Source organism: Alexandromys fortis, unplaced genomic scaffold, assembly GCF_014885135.2.
Source record: "Alexandromys fortis isolate MF-2015 unplaced genomic scaffold, M_Fortis_MF-2015_v1.1 scaffold_145, whole genome shotgun sequence".
NCBI classification, from domain to species: Eukaryota; Metazoa; Chordata; class Mammalia; order Rodentia; family Cricetidae; genus Alexandromys; species Alexandromys fortis.
The window spans coordinates 1692446-1716717 of NW_026068049.1; the positions used below are offsets into that span (position 1 = coordinate 1692446).

Sequence of the window (24272 nt, forward strand, 5' to 3'; positions counted from 1 at the left end):
AATACCTGTGACTGGAATGAGCAGATAAGCTGAGATATGTCAACACTGGAACAAGGAGGATATTCTCTCTCTCTCTCTCTCTCTCTCTCTCTCTCTCTCTCTCTCTCTCTCTCCCACACACACACACACACACACACACACACACACACAGAGAGAGAGAGAGAGAGAGAGAGAGAGAGAGAGAGAGAGAGAGAGAGACTATGGAGAGAGGTTGTTATCATTGACTTCCTGCAGGACTTGGAGCTTCATTTTGATAAGGAGGATGTCTCCACGCAGAGGATGCCAGGGTACATACTGATATCTGTAGCAGTAATAAAACTGGTCAAGCAGCATGGTAGCCTCTTGCCAGCCGAGAGAACATCTTTCTCTGCAGACCTCAGGATGCACAGAGAAATCCCAGCACTGGGTGCTGCCTCTGCATTAAAGTCCTGCGCTGCAACCCAGAACCAGAGTTTTCTTAGTGCAGCCCCTTCTTCTGCATTGCTCTGCAGAAGGCGCAGAGCTGGGCACTGCATTTCCATCCATCATCCCCCCCTCCCACCGGGAGCAAGGACTCCATTAGAAATGCAGGATGGGATTGGGAAACCTCTGCGAGCAAGCTCGCTCATTTTTGTTTGGCAGTTCTAGCTTGCTGACAAATGATTAGTTTTACGAAGGGCGTCACACTCACCTGGTCCTAGTTTGGCCACGGCATAAAGCAGGTCGTAGTTGAGGACCGGCGTGGCATCGCTGATGGGCTTCCAGCCCACAGGAGGAGACGAAGGGGGCGAGATGAGGAACTGTTTGGCAGGTTGTGGGGGTGCCAAATGCAGTTTGTCTCCGTCTGTCTCGGGGGTCTGGACCTTTCGAACAGAGGAGAATGAGACGTGATTTTCCACGCCTTCCGCTGGGCAGGGCTTCACCGATGACCGGACATCAGCGGCAGTCCTGCCTAGCTGCACTCCATGAGCTCATCTTCTGGGCTGGTACTCAACACACAGTTGCCATCCTTTGCTAAGCACCAGGGTCCCCTCCAGGGCTTTTAAACGTGTTGATGAGCCCTGCCCTGGCAGTGTGCTGTGAGCGCTCCAGAGGGTGTACATGATGTCCTTCCTCGGGGACCATCTCCCTCCCCCAGTTTCTGGCTTGGTTTTTTTTGTTTGTATCTGTTACACACTGCTGCAACTCTACTGAACTCCCAACCCAGATGTTCTTAACCTGTGCCCTGCACCCCCTTTTGGGAGTTGAATGACACTTTCACAGGGGTCACTTAAGATCATCAGAAAACACAGATATCTACATTATAATTTATATTAATAGCAAAATCACAGTTATGAAGTAGCAAAGAAAATAATTTTATGATCAGTTGTCACCACAACCCTAGGAACTGTATTAAAGGGTCACAGCATTAGGAAGGTTGAAAACCACAGTCTTAACCCTTCCCATTGCCCTAAGTATAACTAAACACCCCTTAAATAAAGACTACCCTGTAGTCTCCTACTATCCCCTGATGGTGGTCAGGCTGTGTCTACATCTGTGGGCTCGCCCATTCTATAAGAATGGAACCATTGAGCAGATGAGCTTTTGTGTCCATGTGTCCAGCTTTCTATTGCATTTTAAAGACTCATTATTTGGTGACAGATTATCTATCTTCCTTTTTAAAATTTTTTCCATTTCTCTCTCTCTCTCTCTCTCTCTCTCTCTCTCTCTCTCTCTCTCTCTCTCTGTTTTTTGAGACAGGGTTTCTCGATGTAGCTTTGGAGCCTGTCCTGTAACCCTCTCTGTAGGCCAAGATGATCTCAAACTCACAGAGATCCGCCTGTCTCTGCCTCCCGAGTCCTGGGATTAAAGATGTGTACCACCAATGCCTGGTCTCAGTATTTCTTTTTATACTGAATAATATTACATTGTACAAACATACCACAGTCTCTTTATCCCTTTATTTGTTGAATAACCTTAGGTTGCTCTCACTTTTGACTTACTGTAAACAGGGCTGCTGTGAATATTGCTGCCTACGTATTTGTTTGAATTCCCTATTTTTAGTACCTAGAGGAGTATTGTGGAGTCACATGGTAGCTCAATATTATCTTTTAATGGAACCTAATCTAGCTATCCTATACTGCATATACACATATATACATATACATAAATGCACACAGTCTTTTGGTTTTGAGATAGGATCTCCCTATATAGCTCAAGCTGGCCTTGAATGCAAAGCCTCCCTGCCTCAGGCTCTAGCATGCTGGGATTACAGGCACACACCATCACAACTGATTCTCATGCAGGTTTTAATAAATGATGATTGATATTTGTCCTAGCTACATGGATTTGTGAGAGAGGTAGGGTTTTAGCAGGAGTCTGAGCTGATGCCTGGGATCTTTCCACTGGGCTGTATTTGTGCAGTCCAGAGTTGGCCACACTCACAGATCATTTGCAAGGTCACTGTTGCCTAGTGATGGATGAGGCCTTGATAGAGATAACAGATACTGACTGTCTAGGGCTGAGAACCTCATGAACATCCCCAAGAACTACCCATCCCTCTTTAGAACAGTGAGCATTTGCTTTTGCAAAGCATAAAATTAATTTTCAAAGATTTATAACTCTTTGTTATGAATTTGAATCATTAGATAGTTCTAGCAGGCTATAAACCCTATCATTTAAATTTTAATCATAATTCTTTTTGGGAAGGTTAGGAGTCCCTGTGGTGAGATCACTTCTATTGCAGCTCCTAGCTGGTACTGTGCCTTTTAACCTGAACACTGCAGTCTTCCATGTCATCATCGTGGAAGCTGTATGAGTTGGTAATGTCATCAGCCCATCTTACAGATGGGAACCCTGAGTCCCAGCAAGCGTCTGTGACTTGTCCTAGCTAAAGCTCAGCTTGGTCGTTCTTAGAGCCCCTGTCCTCAGACATAGATGTTCTCTATCTGTGACTCAGGATCTGTGTCTATTTCTTTTCTTGTTTTAAAAACTTGACTGCATGAGAATTTCATACATGTATAAACGTATTTTGATCATTTGATCAGCTGCCACCCCTCTCCCCTCCCAACCTCACAGAGTCTGATTTGTGCTGCCCATGGGCATGGGACCATCCACCTGAACATGGTCCACCTACCAGAGGTCGCACCTACAAAGAAACTGCCTCTTCCTCCCCTAGCATCCATCAGCTGTCTAAAGCCTCTCAGCTGGAGGTGGGGATCTCCCACTTCATGGTCCCCCCCACCCAAGCTGGAATGTTGATTGGTTTATCTTGTTCAGGTCTTACATAACCACTGAATTTCAATGTTAGTGAACTAATTATAACAGCAAACCAATTCACGCATGTGCAATGCCTGTGGCCAGAAGAAGGACTGAATCCCCTGTAACTGGGGTTTCAGACAATGCTAGGAATTGGACCCTGGTTCTCTGGAAGAGCAGCCAGTATTCTTAATTGTTGAACTATCTCTTCAGGTCCCAATTTACATTTTAATTTATGATTTTTAAATTAACAATGCTTAAAAAATTTTATTTTATGAACATGAGTGTTTTGCCCACATGTATGTATATGCACTACATGTGTTCCTCATACTGTAAGGGTCAGAAGACAGCACCCGATGTTTGTGGACCACCATGTGGGAGCTGAGAAACAAACCTGTTTCTTCTGTAAGGCAACAAGTGATCTATACCACTGGGCCAAAAAAAAAGCAGGGTAAAAAGTTACCTGTGCGAAGTAGAGCTTTAGTTTCTTCCCTCGGAACTGGGTCTCATGAAGCTCTATCCGAGCACGGGCTGCAGATTTGGGGTGACTGAAATTTATTCGGACGCGTCGGAAACTCTTAAACAGCTGGAAGGTGACACACTCATCATAGGTCCGGAATAGTCCCTCAAATTTTTCCTGATAAAAAAAACAAACATAGAAAGAAATCTATTGGTCGTGGGTCTTGGATCATGTTCTAGTGACAAGAGCAGGTCACCTTGGTGGGCTGTTGAGAACAGAAAGTTAAAACAGAAGGCACAGTGGCCCTACAGCCGGTTCCTTAGTGTGGGTAGCTGTGAGAAAGAGAAGTGGTGTTCTCCATACACCCGTTCCATCTTGTAGCCAACTTTATTGTGGCATAGAAAAAAATAACAGACCAACTAACCTTTATTTCATTAAACCACTAAGGTTTGGCTTTTTATCCCTGCAGCATAGCCAAGATGCCGTAATACAAAGCAGCAATTTGAAAAGTTTGATTCAATACACAATTTTAATTCAACTGAAAAGAAACCACTAGCATGTTCATTTGGTGCAAGGCTTGGTCTCTCCCTAGGTGTTAGAAAGGTACAGAGATGGGGGTCATTTTTTTCCGATGTAAAAATTTAACATGAGGGGTCAACACAGACAAAGATCACCCAGAGGAGAGGTGGTGCAGGATTCCCCTCTGTATGCTGTGAATGCCATTGGTTAATAAAGAAGCTGCTTTAGGTCTGTTGCAGTGCAGAATAGGGCAAGGCAGGGATTCCAAGCAGATATAGGAGGAGAAAGTAGGCAGAGTCAGTGAGAAACCATGTAGCTACTGCAGGAGACAGATGTGCTGGAATCTTGCCAGCGATATACAGATGAATAGAAATGGGTTAATTTGAGATATAAGAACCAGCTAGAAAGATACTTAAGCTATTGGTGAAGCAGTATTGCAAATAATATAGTTTCTGTGGTCTGAGCGGCCAGGTAACAAATGAGTGGCCTTCACCTACAGAGAGAGGTTAAAAAATAAAAAGAAAAAAGAAAAATCAAAGAACTAAACATTTGTGTATAAAATTAACACCTTAAAAAGGAACTTGCCACTAGAAAACCAGTGTACATTAAGCACTATACATTTCTAAGTGAGAAACAGGTCTTAAGAAAATCATTTCTATAATTAAAAACATCCCAATTTTAAAATCCCAACTGTCAACAGTATTTTGTCATAACAAGGAGAAGAAGAACTGTCTGAGCAGTGGATTCTGTGGGATTCATAGAACATTGTGAGTGTGCTGGAGATAGTCCGGCGGGCTGTCCATAGGGAGCAGCCCGAGTTTGATGCTCAGTGTCTTCCTCCATCCCTCCCCACCTCAGTTTCTGAAGCACAGTCTCTCAGTGAACAGGGACTCATTACTTCAGCTCAGCTGGCTGGGCAATGAGCTCCGGCATCCACTTATCCTTGTCCCACCCCAGGCACGGGGGTTATAGTCGCATGTCACCATCCCTGACTTTTAATTGGGTGCTAAGGTTCCTTATTTACTGAGCCTTCTCCCCACCCTGAGGCTCATAGAATTTTAACCTGATGGATTATGAAGTTACCCTTTCTCTCCTCAGTGACATCATTTTACAATATGATATTCCCAGCTCACTCAGTAGGGTAAGACCAGTGGAAGTCCTAGGGACCCTGGCTACAGAGCTACTGTGAATACATGAATAATCCCGTAACTAGACTGACAGAAGAAAGGTGTTAGCGTCAGCCAGGGAAGGATGGCTACACAACGACCCTGTGGCTGAAGCTGTGACCACATGGAAGAGAATCAAGATATGAAATGGGGTTTGGAGACCATGAGCCCTGTGGCTTTTTAGACCAGACTTCTGCTGCCAGGGAAGGGCTTCCTGTCTCTCTGGCATCTATAAGATTTCATCTCAGCCTGTCGTGTTTTTTTTTTTCTTCCCCTGACAATAGCAAACCAATCATCTTTCCTTGCCATAGGCAGACCAGTGTTACCCCCCCCCCCCATCTTTCAAGTCTTGGGATAGGCCAGCCCCAAAGACTGGACCACTCCAAAAGGTTCATGAACGGATTCTTTTTCCCAGTCCTATGTCTTTCTAGATAGGAATTCTGATAATTAGCATACACACACGTGCACGTATGCACACACACACATACATGCACACACTGCACAGTGTGATTGCTCTGAGATGACCAAAACACAGTGTTTTGATTACTTATTAGTTATGTGAATCCTCAGGAATGAGAGGGGTTAAATTTTAAAAATGCATTTTACATCTAGCATGTGCTTTAGAGCAAAATTCTTGAGTCCAATCTCTGGGTCACTTATCTTCCCAGTAGGGAGGTTTCACCTCCCCATCTCCTTTCCAAGGCCTAAGCCCAGCGGCTCAGACTGACTAGCGGAGGGCAGGTTTAGTCCGCCATTGAGTATCCCTTTCTTCTCTTCCTCCTTCTCTTCTTCATCCTCTTTTCTTTTTATTCTTTTTAAATACCATGCTTCTTATTTTTAGTACCATGCTAAGCAGTTCAAGCTGCCAACCCCAAATACTAAGAGCTGGACAAGAGCTCCAGGCAAATGGTCCTCTGTTTTGTGCATGTTGAAAAGCCTTAGCCAACCAGTGGCACTAGCTTTGTCCTTCCTACCGATCTTCAACAGACTCTTCCATGCCACTGTTGCCTGGGCTTGGCTTCTTCTAACATAAATGTTCTAGGTCATTTCTGTAACTGTGACAAAATGTCCTGACAAAAATCCAGGAAAATAAGAAAGTAAATGGTCGATTTGCCTTATAACTCCAAGCTACATTCTGTCATTTTGGGGAAGGTCATAGCAGGAACCAAGTAGCTAGTCACAGGCACCCATTCTTAAGAGCAGAAGAAACAATGTACCCAAGCTACTTGCTTATGTTTAAAGCTAGTTTTCACTCTTCCATAGTTCAGGATCCAGTCTAGGGAACGGAACCACAAAGGAGCTCTTGACACCCTTACTTGGAGGCCCAGCTCACTGCTTAAAGCCAGATTCTCCCTTGGGCCATACGAGGCTTCACATCTAGGGTAATGTTACTACACATCTGCCAGGTGCTTGGAGGCCCTTCCTACAAGTTTTCATGAGCTTGCAGTGGGGGTGAGTGACATCTAGCCAAGCAAGAATGGGGGGCATTTCCATTAGTTGCAATAAACAGTGTATAAGACAATTTGGCTAGAGAAAGATGCAACATATTGAGCCCATCAATGTATCCATAGATAAAACAATTACATAGAAAGACCAGCTGCTGCACAGATCTTCCGCCCCCATCACAGCAAATCTACAACTGTGTTGATGTCCAGTGCCCATCAAGCCCAGCACATAGTCAAGTGTGGTTCTCCACCTGCAAGCTTTCCCCGGGGCGGAGCCCCTCACATTTGGCTGTGAAGTCTCCCTGTAGCTTCTGGTCTGTGCTATTCTATGGTGCCTCTCTCCGATGTTTAGTCTTAGGACGTTGCACTCTCAGAAATTACTAAAGAGTCTAAAGAGTTTTCATAGGGTAGATTTCATCTCTTAATATTTATTGTACCAGAAATAAAAGAGAAGTTTGAAAATATCTACTTGCAAATGCATTTCAAGCAAAGGTAATAAGTTTATTATGTGTTAACATTAGCTCATTACAGGAAATTTCTGTTTTCATAAAAATGACAAGATATGGCCAGAAGATTGTCATCGCTTTCTGTGTTGCAAAGCATCTCACCTCTGCCCTTCCATCTACTTCCGGTACACTAGCTGGTGTGGCTCAAGAGTATGAAGAAGTAAGGGGAAATGTGGATTATGGGATCAGTCTCTCAGGAATGTAGCTCTTCCTCGTGACACATCAACACCTGACAAGTGGTCGCTTCCGAAGGTCACTGCAGTTCAGAAGCTGAAGCTACAACCAAACAGCCCTTTAACTATATTAAGGCTCATTGACCTAATTTTGTACATTCAGTAGAGTTTATTTTTAATCCCCATGTGGTTTTATAATAGTGGACACTGTAATTTGTAAAATAGCTTCCCTAAATTACATGACTTTATAAAATGATCACTGCAATCACACTATTTTAAAATGACAATAATATTGATTACCAAAAATTCTACTGGCTAAAGTTTTCCCACATTAATTTTGGCTTTAAAGCTTGTGGTTTATCATTGGCAATACACACACCACAGCTATTAAAAAATTGTGTGTGTGTGTGTATGTGTGTGCAGTGCTAGTAGAGGCCAGAAGAAGGCGCTAGATCACCTGGAGCTGGTGTTAGTTGGTGAATTACCTGAAATGGGCACTAGGAACCAAACTGGAGTCCTCTGCAAAAGCTGCACAAGTTCTGAACTATCCTCCAGCCCTAGGAGACTTTCCCTTTTTAAAAGTTAGCATCCAAAGTAATGGACTTCATTAAAACATTTGCATAAATGTACTGTGTTCTTCTTTCTTCCCGCGGTGCCATCACTCAACCCCATCCTCCCTTCCCCCTCTACACCACTCACACAGTACGTGCCGTTCGTTACATGGGGAACATTAGATTCTGACTTTTCTATCTTTTGATGGATTTGGTTTTGGTAAATGTAGCCTGTGTACTTAGCTCTTTACTTGAGGAAACTTAATGTAAGCTTTTTCTTTAATTTTGTATAAGTATTTCATACATCTATAGCATCTTGATCAAATTCCCTTCCAATGTATCCCTCATTTCTCCCTACTCGTCCCTCCTGACTTCGTGTGGCCATTTAAAAAGATTTCCTTATATTTATGTGTATTTATATTATGAGTATTCATGTTTATGAGCATAATATGTGGTGCATGTGCCTGTTATCCCTGGAAGATAGAAGAGGGAGTAAGGTCCACAGGAACTGGAATTACAAGCAGTTGTGAGGTACCGTGCAGGTGCTGAGAACTGAACTTGGTTTTTTTGCAAGAGCAGCCAGGACTCTTAACGGCTGAGCCATTTCTTCAGCCCCTCATGGGCTCATTTAGAAGAGAATGTGCTGAATTCACTTAGTAATTAGTGCTACTTCGTGCGGCCTGTATGTGTGATGTGGGGGCACCTGCTCTAGCATGGGCAGTCTCTCAGGGACTGAATCCCTGAAAAAAATGCACTCTTCCTCCTCCATCATCCACTGTCAACAGCTCCTTGGCTAGGAGTCGGACTTAATGACCCCTCTCCCATCCATGCTGAAGTTTTGGCTGAGAACCTCCCACCGAAACATTACAGACTGCAAGTTTTCTTTAAGTTTCTTACTTCATATCTGCAGCCGCTTTGTTTTTTTATTTATTTATTAATTAATTAAAGATTTCTGTCTCTTCCCCACCGCCGCCTCCCCTTTCCCTCCCCCCCCCCCCCCACAAGCCCCCCTTCCTTGTCAGCCCAAAGAGCAATCAGGGTTCCCTGCCCTGTGGGAAGTCCAAGGACCACCCACCTCCATCCGGGTCTAGTAAGGTGAGCATCCACGAAACTGCTTAGGCTCCCACAAAACCAATAGGTGCAGTAGGATCAAAAACCCATTGCCATTGTTCTTGAGTTCTCAGTTGTCCTCATTGTCCGCTATGTTCAGAGAGACCGGTTTTAACCCAGGCTTTTTCAGACCCAGGCCAGCTGGCCTTGGTGAGTTCCCGATAGAACATCCCCATTGTCTCAGTGTGTGGGTGCACCCCTCGCGGTCCTGAGTTCCTTGCTCGTGCTCTCTCTCCTTGTCTGCAGCCACTTTGTGTCTCATATTTACAAGGTATTCAAACATATCTGCTAAACACATGATGGGGTAAAATAAGAGCAGATAAAGGGGGAGGGGAGAAGCATGAATTAGAGCCTAGAGGGTGCGTTTGGTGAAGCTGAATTTTCTCAGAGTTAGGACCTCTGTGCATTTGGCTCAGATAGTGCCTGCCATCTTTGTGAACACATACAAGGTAAAGAAACTCGCAGGCATTTTATAGTTCACAGAGGTACAAGGCAAAGATGGGTCTGATCCCTATAGCTAGGACGCTTGCATGAGACTGACCTAGACTTTTTAATGAGGGTGACAGTTGTGTAGCTTGATCTGTTTGTGGGGCCTCCTGTCCCTGGTGCATACAGTTGGCTCTTTGGAACCTATTCCTTGTGGTTGAACCTCGCTCAGCCTTGACACAGTGGGGAGGAGCTTGGTCCTGTCTCAACTTGGTATGCCAGGCTTTGGTGACTCCTATGAGAGAACTTACCCTTTCTGAGGAGTGGATGGGGAGGTATAGAGGAGGTGGGGGAGGGAAGGAATCGAAGGAGCGGAGGGAGGGGAAACTGTGGATGGTATGTAAAATAATGAAAATTTAACCAGAAAGTCTGATCTTAAAACTAGGCCCCCAGATCTGTCCAGGGTCCTTACCTTACACGGGGACCATCATGATGTGCGGAGTGAGACACTTCCTTGTTACCGCACACGGTAGAGCAGGGGATGATGTGTTTCTGAACAAAATAATATAAACACTATTTTCTAAATTAACAGCCTTTCCCAGTGTGCTGTGTAAAACTGAGGAGGGACCGAGAACCATTTGCTGGACGGGTACTGGAGAACCGAAGAGGATTTAGAGAATGGTACACAAGGCTAGAATAGTTACACAGGCCTTAATTACAGTCAGGCAGACAGGGCATCAAGCCTAACTTCTGATGGTTCTCTCCCTAACTACTTAAAATATTTGAGAGAGCAGTGGCATTATCACAGCTGGGGTTTAGGTTTTCGCCTAAACAAAGAAAGCCACCGTAAGCCAGAAAGCTGTACAATCAGTCAGCGTGCAAAGCCCAAGATAGCCACGTACATACTGTAGCTGCTGATATTAAGGGGACATGAAGTTCCCAAGACAAAGACAAAGCAGGTTTTCTGCATCACCCTAAAGGACCAGTGCTGCATCTGTGAGACAGCTGTGTGGGATGTTCAGTGGAGCCTTTAGTGTCCTGTGAAACCGAGCCATATTCCTTACATAGTTTCCAGTGTTTTAGGATCTTCATAGGCTTAAATTATTTTAATAAGAAACTGGACATCTCAGAATTACAAGATTGTCATCTGTCAGATGAAATCCAGAAACTGTCACAGCTATCAGGGACCAGTCAAAGGAGAACCCCACATGTCGGGGTGATACTGGCTTTGACGGCCTCTCAAGAGGCCCTGCTGTCAAGACTGCAACTGTGGAGGGGATAGCTAGCCCGCATGTGGTGATTCCTAGGTCTGGGTTTAATCCATCCTGATTTCTCAGACCAGCCCATTTTATTACTCTTGTTCCATCTCTGGTCCTGGTGTTACCTAAATGCAAGATTATTATGAACCTGACTGTGTTGACATAGGATAAAGAAATGAGAGGCATTGAAGAGATGACAGATACAGACACAGAAAAGCTGGCACTGGGTGGGTTCTGTGACTGTGATGGAAGGTTTCATATACAACCAAGAAACTCAATGTGTTTATCATGCACAGCATTGCATAGTAAAGACATTAGCTAGTCTTACTGGTATGTCTTTGTAAGGGAGCAGTTTCAGGCTGTAACATCCCCAAGGAGGGAACAGTGGTCCATAGGATGGTTTCTGTACACTGGTCTTAGCTAAAGGTCAACCATTCATCAGTACTCAAACATGGACCAGAGGAAGACCTTGCCATTCCGTCCAGCCTTACTTGGAGAAGGCTCTGCCATTTCCATGGAACTGAGGCACCGGGCTGTGTTCATGTCAACAGCACACATCATTCTATCCGATCTCCACAAGAAAGTCATACCTTTTCTTCAGTGAGGAAAGCAATGGACAGACCTCTTGCTGCAGGTCTGCTTCAAAAAAAAAGGTGAGTCTCTGGAAAGAGTCTATAATTCCCTCTCATAGGGATGCAGGAGAAAAATGATGAACCAAGATCCCAGTTCCCCAAAGGAGCCTCAGCATCCTAACACCACATGGTTTCTCTATGAGCTTCTCTCAGCACAGAACTTTGTATGGCCTATGTGCATTCTGGTCTGCTATCCCCAATATGGCTACATAGCATTGCCATGTGAGGCTGCTCCTGTAGGTTGTTTTATTCAGAACATCTCCATTTCCTTTATTCTGCTGAGCTGTCACATGTTTAAAACCAGAAACAAATAAACAGAAAGACCAGAAACAAAACCAAGGATCCCAACAGATTTCCCCAAACAGCCCAAGTTAAAATAATTTACAGGAATGATAGTGGTCTTTTGAGCAAAGATGAGTTCAAATATTTACAACGTGGGGAATACCTCATGAATCAAGATAATATAAAGCTTGGTATTAAAGTAAGAAATTTTAAATGAATCAGAACAAAAAACAACTGCCACAACTCTTGGGAAAATATGAAACTCTGTGACCGCATCGTGGGGACCTCTGAAGAATAGAGGCCCAAGTAATGGAGAGGCCCTCATTTCTTTCCAGAAGTATGGTGTGTGTTGTGGAGTCACTCACAGGGGACTAGAGTCTAGGTTTTCAGTTTAGCTAAATGAAGTTCCAGTGCCCAAGACTGTGGAGTACAGGGAAACCACATGCTCTTCCTTACTCCCAGGTGCTCCACTCCAGTCACTAAGATGTGGGTCCCCCCTTGAAGCAATTCCCCAACTATCTGGACACCATTGGGCACTCTACAATTTACAATATCATCTACCTGGAGACAGTGTCCGGTGAAGGACTTGGCTCTGAAAGACCATGTCCAGTTTGAATACAAATCACAAAAAAAGGTATGTGCTTCTGACCCAATACTTCCAAACAGTTTCCAGAAGCTTCTATTCATCCTCCATCAAACTTACACTTATCCATTCATTATAAAGGATCCAACTTAGCAGCAGTCACCTGGTGGGGAACACAGGAGCAAATGCGTGAGAAGACACACACAGCGTCCAAGCTTCTAGGCATAGCACACTCCCAGGCCTTCCACACGGAGCGTCCTGAACTCTGGCCTTTTGGGTTCATATGGAGGCCTCAATGGTCCCTGCTTCAGTCCTGCCTCCATGTTTCTGCCTTGAGTGCCCACCCTGACTTTCTTTGGTGATAGACTGCCCCAGGATAAATAAGCCAAGCAAAACTTTCCTTTCCAAGTGGCTCCTGGTCATGGTCCTTATCACAGCAATAGGAAGCTAACTAGAACATCTGTGGCATCTCTTACCCGACCAGAGGCATGCCTGAGCATCGGGGTAGCAGAGAGGTTGTCTTCCATAGAATGAGGAGGAGGACAGGCCAGACAAACCCTCTGAGAACCAATGTGAGTGCAGACCTCTGTGAACTGGCTCCCTGGGCCTGTGCCCACGGTCACATGTTAATGAAGGAATTAGCCCAGAGTCCTCTTTCAGCTGCCACTTTCTGGTTACAATATTGATAGTTGCCTTCCCCTGGGGCATTCATGGGGGCCAGTGACAGCTTTGCCCTTCATTGGGGCATCTAGTTCTCGCCTATGATCTTTATTGTCCAAGATCATCTGAGGTTAGCATCAATCAAATTAGATGGAGGCTCTCGCTATGCGGTAATTGATAAAGTTGAATTTTACAGTTGTGTATTGATTCACCTATAAGTATAGATATCAAGAGGCACTATATAAATGTTTTATGAGCACAGTATATACAACTACACAACCTAGTTCAAATCCTTGTCCTAATCTACCTGGGCACACTCGTGTCTCCATTCTTTTTTTGTATAAAATGGGAAGAATGACAATATCCATCTCTCATGGGTGTCCTGAGTATGAAGTAGATTAGTATAATTAAGACATCTGAAGTGTTGAGCACAGTATAAGTGTGTGAGCTGTTCTTATTAATCTCATATTAGAAGGGAGACGATGTTTTATTTCTCAGTCTACGTTTGGCCTATTAATTGTAACTGTACAAATCTCTCTATGTCTAGATTCAGTTATATTTTGCCTATGTCTCTGTCTATATCTATCCTTGCTTCTGTTTATGTTCAGATAAGACAATAATTAACTATAAAAATACACTAACATGATTTTATTGGTGATTATGTATTTAAAATGTAGGGCCACGCTTAACCACAGACATTTATTTCTTATCTAAAAAGCTTTACAAGGGCCAACAAAGTGCTTGCTGGGTAAAGACACAAGCTCAATCCAGACCCATGTCATAAAACACCAGTCATGGTGGTGCGAACTTGTTACACCAGAGTGGAGATGGCAGAGACAGGAGGAGCCTTGGGGCTCACTTGCCAGCCCGGCTATATTACCTGGTAAGTTCTGGGCCAGTACAAATCCTGTCTCAGACAGTATGCTGGATGATGCCTCAGGGATGACATCAAAGGTGACACCCTGTATTTCACTGTTTCCCGGGTAGATGCTGCGAGATAAATACCTTAAATTTAACAGGCCTAAAGCCGCATGTTTCGCTGGGACTATAAACTGCTACTACTCACCTGTCTCTTCAAATATCCCCATCCTCCCACTTATTCTAACCAGAAGCTAAAGTTCCGCCTTTCCTGTGTCCCTCACTCTATATTCAGCAGTCAGCAGCCCCTGATCTCTGGATTGCCCCTTCTTCAACAATCATCCGCTGCTGCCTTCATCTTGCCGCCGATTTCTGAGCTCACCACAGCCACCACCCCTGGGACTGTTCCAGGCATGCTTTCCTTTTGGACACTTAAAAAGCAAGCTGGAAAGATCGCAGCTAGAGAGGACCTTCAGAAAGAAATCCCAATAATGTCCCTTCCTTTATAAAAATCCCCATAGTTTTCAGAATGAACCTTGGCTTAGCATTCAAGGCCATTCATAAGACGGCTATCACACAGCCCAGTAATATCACACCCCGCCCCATCTCATCCTGTTCGCTATATTCTAGTCAAACTCTGCTTAAAGGTCCCAGCGGAAGGCTGTTCTCTCTTTCGGCCTTCTTTAGACCCTCTTCACTCTTCTGCGGCCACACCACTCTATTTCAGGAAACTCGGAATTGTCTAAACTCAGCTTAGCTTTGATGTCCGAGAAGCCTTTCTCCAGTCCCACTCCAGTGTGAACTTCCTCCCTCTGGGTTTTCACTAGAATGAGGGCAAAGCCTCCCCCGTTATCTTGGACTTCAAGAGCAGGAACGGTGTCGCTGTCCATCCGTGTTTTGCTCTTTCCTTAGTATCGACTGCAAGCCACACAGGATGTGTGGACTCCGAAGAGAGCTCACTGGGGAGCGAAATGGCAGAGTTAATGTTGGAAAACCCGCATGCCACATTCTGGAGTATCTGTTCTTTCCATTAGTCAAATCAATCCACATGAACTGAGCAAATGGTTTAAGATCGTCCCATACAAAGATGTAGAAGGGAGGGATGATTGAATCTGACGTATTCTTAACCACATTCCCTTCCTCTCGCCATGTTTAATGTCTCTTCCTCAGAGCCTTTCAAAACCCCAGAAAGTCTTGTCAGACTTTCATTATGTGTTAAGACAACGTTAAGAAATTGTAAGGGAATGGATGGTATATAAAATACGTGTTTAATCTGATGCATGCAAATGAGATTGTAACTCCAGGCAGGAGAGCAACATGACCGAAAGACGTATATTCTTATTAACCTGATCATCTCTGTAAAAATGATGTTTTCTAACTGATTTTTCCATGAAACTGGCAGATATGAGCATTTTAAAAATGACGCGGTCATTAAATCTAAAAATAAAGTACAGGTTTTATGCTTCCCACTGTTCCGATAGCCCTTTCCCGCTCTTCATCTCTGGGGGTTCTAAGCCTCACCCCCCCCCGGCAGTGCCTTGTTACACAACTGCACCATTATTGAGCAGGTATAGAACTGAAGGAGATAGAAACTGAACGGGAGCTGAGCATCCGCTGCCAGTGCTTGAGTCCTACATCACTTTCCTAGCAAAATGCTTCTGGGAATACACTTCATTTGCTTTCTAAACTACAGGTCAGGGGCCTGCTGATGCTCCCAGTCTCATTTGGGGACATACATCTCTCAGGAATGCCACACTGGGATGCAGTTAGAAGGCAGGAAGTGACGGGGGGGGTTCAGTGCCGAGGACCTGGGTTCCGTGCCCAGAAACCACATTGGGCTACTCATGACCACCTGTAATTTTAGGTCTGGGGGATTTGCAGGGACCTTCATGAATGAACACACACACACACACACGCGCACACACACACACACACACACACACAAACACACACACTTAAGAAAAGAGAAGAAATGGAATTCCATAAAGGAGGTCTTCCAGATCCTCAAAGTGGAGGTGAGGCCTTCTTTCCTGCTGTTCTGTCAATAGTTGATGAGCACATGTTTAGGAAGTGCCACGTCAAATAAAAAGGTTAAAATCTAAGTAAGTTTCCTATCACGTCCTTCTGAAGACAGGCAGTTTGAAGTTTAATCCGTTCATTTTCCTACCTGGCATACGATCAAAGTGAGGTTGCAAAGGCAGTGTAGAATCTCTTTAGTTATTTCTTCCCATGAAATCGAAATGGTGTTTGTGTTCTTTAAAGAGGCAGAGACGAGAGCAGCTTTTATGACTCAACCATTAAATCTAAAAGTGCAGTTTCTCTGCTTCTTGTGTTTTCCCATCAGCCATTTCCCTCCTCCCATCCCCCCTTTCTATTTCGCTTAGGCTCTCTGTCACTCTTCCTGATCGAACGACATAAAACAGGAGGGGCTTGAATGATAAAACTGTAGGCGTATTTCTCATGTTCAACTTTCTTGATCTTCAGAATTAAAATGAGTGCTTCAATTCCCCTTCCCCCAAATTCAGGATACAAGATACCTCAATGAAAGTCTTTCCAAACTGAAACCTAACAGTCAACACCAGTGAAGGCTGAACCAGATTTACAAAAACCAAGCTATGGCCACAGCTAACACTGAGCATAATTTTGGACTCCTATTTTTTACAGACTGAATTTTCACTTGGGAATATACAACAGAGGATATATGCAGCCCAGGCTTCAGTATGGTTCTGTCCACTCCATTTCTTCTATAGATACCTCATTTCTTCTTACAGTAACTCTCTGAGACAGTTGAAGGATCAGGGGGAAATGGGTAGGGGTTAAATAAATATTCTGTCTAAGGGGGCTAGCCTTAGCTACAGGCTGGAAATCCATCAGAGAGAATCTGGCTCCTAGCCTTCTTGTCTGAACGTCTAGGCTAGCTCACCTATGGCAGAGGGAAATGGGAACTAATACAGGTGTCACTTCTGCATCTCATCCAAAAAGATAGACACAGCCTCGGTATTCAGACAGTTTGGCTGGTGTACTTCTCTCACGAAAACCTCTGGTGCAATCCTGGAGAAATGACAGGAAATCCGAAAAAAAGCTGCATCTGTTAGAATGAAGAGAGTTGCTGAGACGGTGTGCTGCAGGTAAATACCCAGGAGGGATATAGCCGGCTCCCAGGGCAGATGGAATTTTTGTTTCTTGAGAATCCCTAGACGGCTTTCCATAGGATTTGGACTAGTTTATACTGTTTGTTTACACTCCTACCGGTAGCATTTGAGGGTCCTAAACACATCATTAAATGACAAAATTCACATAAATATATAGATATTGTAAAATGGGAGAGTTTTACGTGGGCAGTGCAGCTTAGAAGCCACCGAACACCGTAATGTAAAGGTGAAGCTGCATTTCTTCCTCAGTGAGCGTGTGATACACATATGTAGTCAATGGCTTTCCCATATACTTGATTTAGGTCTCAGACCCTTGCCGGCTGAGTAAGACGGTTTGACTATGAATTCCACAGAGAATTATCTCTCTTTGTGTGGCGTAAATGAAAGTGTGGAGTGAGGCAGGGAAGCTGGAGAAAGTGGTAACTCGTAGTAGTGACCACTATAATTAGAATTATTCTATAACACATTGTTCGAGCCAGGGCACTGAAGCTGGGGGTTGCTATCCATCATGCTGTGGCCTCAGCAATGTCTTGGCAAAAATGGCTCTTTGGTCCCCAACTGAATGATCCTCTGAGCCAGCAATCCCTGAACTCTTGTCCTTTGGGTTCCTGGAGCGACCTAACTGTACAGATGTGCAAGTCTCTTCTGCCAAGCTTAGGATGCCTCAGCCTCTCTCTACCAAAGGTGCTTATTGCAAGGCTACCAGGTGATAGACTGAAGTTCTTAGGCGAGCTAACACAGAGGATACTGGTTATATTTTCAGCTATAGACTCTGGGGGTTTAGCACGTCTCTTGGCTACTTCCCAAGAACACAGAGGCTTTGTATTTTCACTTTTCAGAAACAGCAGGAACTACTAACACTCACTGGACCTCCCTGAGGACAAGCCCTGTTCTACAGCTTCACACAGCGGGGCTGGGGAGAGCTCAGTGCTTGGAATGCAAGCATGAGGTCCTGAGTTCAACACTTAGAACCTCCCTAAAAACATCAGGTATTTAGGCTCCTCTTGTAATTCCAGTGCTAGGGAAGTAGAGACTGGGGCTTGGTGACCAGCTAGTCAATTTTAATTGATGAGCTCCAGGTTCTAGTAAAAGACCTTATTTCAAAATCAAAATGGGTAGTGATTGATGGCCTTCATCTCTCTCCGCACCCCCCCCCCATGTGTACCTGCACATACTGCACAAAATATTTATAAGGAAATCACTATTTTAATTACAAAAAAGGTATACATCCTTACAGTCCAGGCTGTGGACAAGAAGCAGCACCAGCAGCACCAGCACCAGTAGTGCCAACATCAGCACCAGCACCACCAGCAGCACCACCAGTACCAAGTACCAGCAGCATCAAGAGCACCTATACCAGCGGCACCAGCACCAGCAGCACCGACACCAGCGTCCTCTCTATACCTTCAAATGCTGTCGGATGAGCATCATCTCAAGTCCCAAGTCCTTGCATTAACTTATTAACTCAGCACTTTCACTCCCACAGATACACAGGTAATTGGTATTCTGTAAGTCTAAGGGTGAACGACCCCAGAACGGACCATTTGACACTTGTAAGAGATAACACATACACTAACGAGTTAATTTGCAGCTATGCTGCTGGTACTTCTGAGGGCGGTCCTTGGGTGTCTGTGCTCTCCATCGGCAGTGGTGAGTACCTTTGGAGTTGTGCTTAGTTACTCCAGGGGATATTTCCATTCTGGAAACCATCACTTATATTTTACTGTCACTCTTATGGGCCGCCCATCGGATAGGTGGGACTCTGTGTTAGAAAATCCCATGCCCAACACATTTAATGTCATAAGGTCTTGTCTGAGCTGATGAGCCATGCTTAGCCTGCCTTCAGGTAAATCCAGGGCAATTCCGTTTGTTCTGAGTTATTCCAGGGTGGCTCATCTGAGGCTAGGCAGACAGTCCTAAGAACAACATACCCCCCTCCACCCTGGCTTCGTGACATGAAAATAAACATCGGGTTTCCAAACCTCATTCAGCTTTTCTTGTTGCCACCCATTAAGTCGCCCTTCAGCCTTGCTCGGACCTCGTCTGCTGAGACAGGTTACAGCAATGACCCATTCCAAACCCTTACCTGAAAGTTGTATGGTATAAAGCACAGACCAGAGCAGCTACAAGGCCAAGGGCAGAAATGACACTAGACCTCATACATAGATGCATACATAGAACAAAATTCAATCACCACAGTCATGTTGAAAAACAAAAGCCCTGGATCCGGGAGGTGGCTCAGTGGTTGAGAGCATGTACTATTCTTACGGAGGACCCATGTTTAGTCTCAAGTACCCAGGGATTTATGAATGCTAGGCCAACAGTCCCACCTTCCTATCAAATGTCCTCACCTGTGGGGATCTGGATTTTCTATTTCAGAAGCAAGATTCCATTCACTGCACAGGGTGTGCCCGCCTCTTATCGAAGAGTCATGTCTGTCTCAGTCCAGAGTACCCAATTCCTTTCTATTTCTGTTGAAGACATCAGCCTTGGTCTCATTAGCACCAAAAATCTGTCCTTCCAGCTTCCAACTCATCTGAGTCTTTCTATTAAATGTCCCCTTTAGGCTCCTTCCCACAAATCCCCCTGGTTCACACATGGGCCCCTGGTGGGACAGTTTTCCATGGTTCACAGTACCTCACCTGTCTCCTTATCCCCTTCTTCCTTGGACAATACTTTCTGCTCTGTGGGTGTGGGCAGGAGTTTTTGAATCATAGCCACTCCCAAAGGGATCAGGTAGTGAGCACCTTGAGTCCTTGAATTGCCAAATATGGATGAATTTCACCATCACACAAGAAGAGTTGGTAAGAGAACCTGGTTTCCTAAATGCTTTAGTTTGGGGTCAGTGAAATGACTCAGTGTATAACGCCGTTGCAATGTAAGCCGGTCAAACCCAGTTCAAACCCCAGAACCCCAATAAAAGTAGATGAAAAGAACTACACAGGGCTTGCCTCTGACCTCCATGTGTGCTATGACATTTGCATACCTGCCACATACATCACACACACAAACCAAAGGATAACAGGTAAGAAGAACCACTTTGCCTTATTACAGAACCTGTGTATGCAAAGGTGCCCATCTGTAGAATCGTGCTCTTGGCGGTGGCACCCGGTAACTTGCATTGGTGAGGCAAGGCAAGCAAACTAACGATGGCTCCCATTCTCTCCTCAGAATCTGACGTTTTCTAGACAACTGTCTTATACCGTGCCCTCTTCCGTGACCCAATAGAAGCATGACTGTCACCAGATTTTGTCCATGGAGATCACAGATATCCCATCTTCTGGAGTTCAGAAGTAGAAATATGGTTTATATAAGAATATGTGGTTTCCTCCATTCCCATTTCCTGGAAAGCACGTTAGCAAACCACAGTTAATTCCGATTTTCTGCATTGTTACACACTGAAACATTGGAGAACAATGCAGAGTCACGACATGTGGCCCACTAAGTCTAAAATAATGCTCATATATGACTTTTCTTTAAAAAGCAGTGTGTGTGTGCTTGTGTGTGTATATGTGGGGGGGGCATGTGCGCATGCTCCATTTCAGACAAACTTCATTAGTGACAAATCAAATTGTGGTGGTTTGGATAAGAATGGTCTCCACGGGGAAGTGGTGGCACACACCTTTGATCACAGCACTTGGGAGGCAGAGACAGAAAGATCTCTTTGAGTTCGAGGTCAGCCTGGTCTACAGAGTGAGTTCCAGAACAGCCAGGATTGTTACAGGGAGAAACTCTGTCTCAGAAAACAAAAACAAAATGGGCCCATAGGCTCACATATTTGAATGCTTTGTTATCAGGGAACAGCACTATTTGAAAAGAATTGGGGGTGTAGCCTTGTTGGAGGAAGAGTGTCACTGGGGGTGGATATGGAGGTTTCAAAAGCCTGGTTCTCTCTCCTTCTTTGCCTGATGGTCAGGAGGTAGATCTGAGCGACTGCTCCTGTGCCATGCTCCCCAATATGATGATAATGGACTAAGCCTCTGAAACTGTAAGCAAGCCCCCAATTAAATGCTTTCTTTCATAAGAGTTGCCCGGGTCATGGTGTCTCTTCACAGCAATAGACCAGCAACTAAGACACAAATACTTTCTAAGTTGGCTATTTCAAGCCGGAAGTACACCAGGGACTTTTTGTGGAGATTACATGGGCTTGAAATGCATGAAATTGCATTTCACAAAGGTCAGAAACCATTGAATATTGGCATTATTTTGTAGTTCAAGCTGCAAAAAAAAAAAAAGTAAAATCACAGGGCACTAGAAAACAAAACTGACAAACCAAGGAATTTTTTTTAGCAATGTACTTAAAAGAGATAAAAATTAAACAGCTTTTAAAATAACATTGTATACAAAACCCATTTCTTCTTTAAACCCAGGCTTGCTAATACCCAATTTTGATAAAAATTGGGCCCATTTCTCTGTAACAGAGGTGTTCAGCTGGTTACTGGAGCCTTGTCAAGCATTAGGGTGCACATAGCGATTCAGTAGCATAGGCGTTGGGTTGTTAGGCTGTAACTGGATGGAACCAAAGACAGCTAGGAGAGAGAAAAGGAAGCAGAAAAGCGCCCTGGTTATACAGGTTTTTATTGCATTTTCTCAAGGAATGGCAGCAACCATGGCTGGCTTCCTAGTTGTTTGGGGGATGGGGTGAGGGGGAGCTCCTGTTCCAAATGTTGGCTATAGGCAGCTTGTGCTCGTACTGTTTTCTCAACAGCCCTCTGGTCTTAGGCTGCTGCTTTGGATAGGGAGGCAATGAGGCCAGTAGACCTTTGAACATTTGTGTTTTTCTTTTCATAAAGATAAGAATGTTGGATTCTCCATTTTTCTGATGTTTCATCCATAGAAACAGGTTTCTGATGTTTTATTCTTTGAGAACTTCATATATGTGTCAAATGAAATACGATCATATCTAGTCCCCTCTCCTTTCCCCCTTCTCACCATATTACCCCCAGCACTCTCTCCTCCCAACTTCATGTTGGTTTCTTCTTTGACCATCTACTAAGTACAGTTACCTGTACCTACGTGCACAGATGTGGGGCAGTCAACCAAGGCATGGGAAACTGCCAGGCTACCATGTCCCCAAAGAAGAATGGCCTTTCTCTCCCTTAGAAGGTACCAACTACTGATAGCTCCTCTGTAAGGGGTGGGGCCTAGAAAGCACCTCCCTCATCTATGCGGAAATTTTGACTAGCTTCGTCTTATTTGGGCACCCATAGTTCATGCACGCAACAGCCATGCTATGTGTAGAGGGTGCCACTTCACAGCGGTCATGGTTTGAGACCTTCCTTCCAATCTTGATGGAGATGGCATCTTAGCATCAGGGTGTTAGGCAGGACTTCAGGGTTCATGCACTGCTCACATGGAAGATGTCTATCTGCTGTGTTGACTTCTGCGGTGATGTTGTCAACCCTCCCAGGCATGTAGGCAAAGGGTGGCGATCACTTTTCAGATAAGGAAGTGTTAAAGAGCCACATGCTAACTCCTCTGCTGGGGTCAATCTTTACATTAAACTTTAGATAATTGATCACCCAACTTACTTGTTCACGAGGAGAAAGCCCGTGAAGCACTTCATAACTGCTTGACTGTGCATGCAGGAGGAGATGCCAAGGGTGATCATCAATACTCAGGACCACTGCAGGATTCTAGAGTCCCAAAGAGGCAGGGATCGACACCGAGTTAGCTGAATGACTGTGTGTGTTATGGCGCAGGCATTCCCTTAAAGGGCAAAGGTCGCTAACAGGCTAGTCATGTCCATTAGCACTTTAGAGAGCTATGAGAATTCTGCAGAACTAATGACAAAGACAATCATGATGCGTGTCTTTTTGGCACTGGGCTCTGGGCAGCGTCTGCCTACAGTGAGCTCTGTGAAGGCTGCCTGTGTTAGATGCTGATGAGTTAGAGCAGAATGAGGCACATCGTGGGGTTTCCTCCACTCTGCGCAGCCAGAAGCATGTGCATGGCGACAATTTTATCGTTTCCTTTCCAGCAGCATGTTAGCTGTCTTCCTGGCCTGTGAGTGACAGAACGTCACCTTCCTGGCCTGTGAGCGACACAGAACTTCATCCAGGCGAGGAGGAGCCCAGCCTGTAAACGTTTGATAACAGGAAAACATTTGCTGGGGAACTTCTTTTTGAATATTGATTATAATTTTAGTGGGATGCTTGTGCTGATGGAATCTTTCACTAAGCCCTTGTCCAGGCAGCTAAACGTGGACCATCCATTTCCTTGCTTGCAGAAGCTTTTTTTTTTTTTTTTTTTTTTTTTTTTTTTTTTTTTTTTTTTTGCTTTTCATTTAAAAAGCTGTGGTATTAAAATATTTGGGGGTATGTTTTGTGAGGCCAAAGAAAAGATGTTTAAAATGTCTAGTTAAGAAGAATTCTATACTCTCCCGTATCTTAGTTAAACCCCCAAAGGCAAAGGGGTGGGTAGGGTTCTGGATTCCCCTGAGCTGAGATGAAAAACAACACCCATGTCTTGCTTCCTGGAGGAGGCAGAGACCAGCAAACCAGAAATCCAGCTGTCGCCATTGTATACAGCACAGTAGACCGGATGTGGTTGTGTGGCAGTGCAGGCAAAGAAAGGCCTGAGCTCACATGAGTGCATTCCCCGAGCTCTGGTGTCATGGGGACCTACAAAGCACCCGATGAGATTTTCCAAGATGTGCACAGATACGGGAAGAAGAGGAGATCCAAGGAAAGCTGTGGCCGGAATAGGGAAGACAGAAGAATCTTCACAGGAAGCTTAAGTTCTCCACACCCGGAGGAAGGGTGCAGATGCGTGGGGACCATAGCCAAGGATAAAGGGATGGGTATCTGTTTCACCAAATTTAAACGAGGCTATCCCTTCCCAACAACCACACCTGAATGCTCTGACAGTGTGCAACGGTTTTCAATTCAGCATCCATCTGGAAATGAACTGACTCAGAAAAATCCTATAATGAGTCAGAGAAGAGCCAGAAGTGGCTACGATTATGATTTTGAAACCAGCTGGCTCAGTATCATGAAAAATACTAATTTTGCTAAGAACAAAAACAAAGCCTATTATTGCATTTATATCCACAAGCCTCTATGGTCCATAGCCCTCTAAAGCTCACAATGAGGATACAGTTGCCATGGGAAACAGTTGGCGGGTTGGCCCAATTTGAACTTAGCTCTCAAACACAAAGCTTCTCAAAGCCATTCAGATGACACACAAAAATCACTTTGTTCTCTGAGAAGGTTGTCACATAAGATCACAAGTTCCTTTTAAAAAATTATTGGCCTAGTAAAAGCATATTCTAC

General features: G+C 44.5%; 1 protein-coding gene across 2 annotated transcripts in view; it reads right to left on the minus strand.

Moving 5' to 3' along the window:
- Rcan2 (regulator of calcineurin 2) overlaps window positions 1–24272 on the minus strand; it is a 225544-nt gene that overhangs the window by 20167 nt on the left and 181105 nt on the right. For both annotated transcript variants that reach the window (XM_050119379.1, XM_050119380.1), the window contains 2 exons: window positions 3680–3853; window positions 671–842 (listed from right to left, as the gene is read on the minus strand). In XM_050119379.1, the coding sequence (XP_049975336.1) occupies window positions 671–842; window positions 3680–3853 (346 nt within the window). The remainder of the gene's footprint in view (window positions 1–670; window positions 843–3679; window positions 3854–24272) is intronic.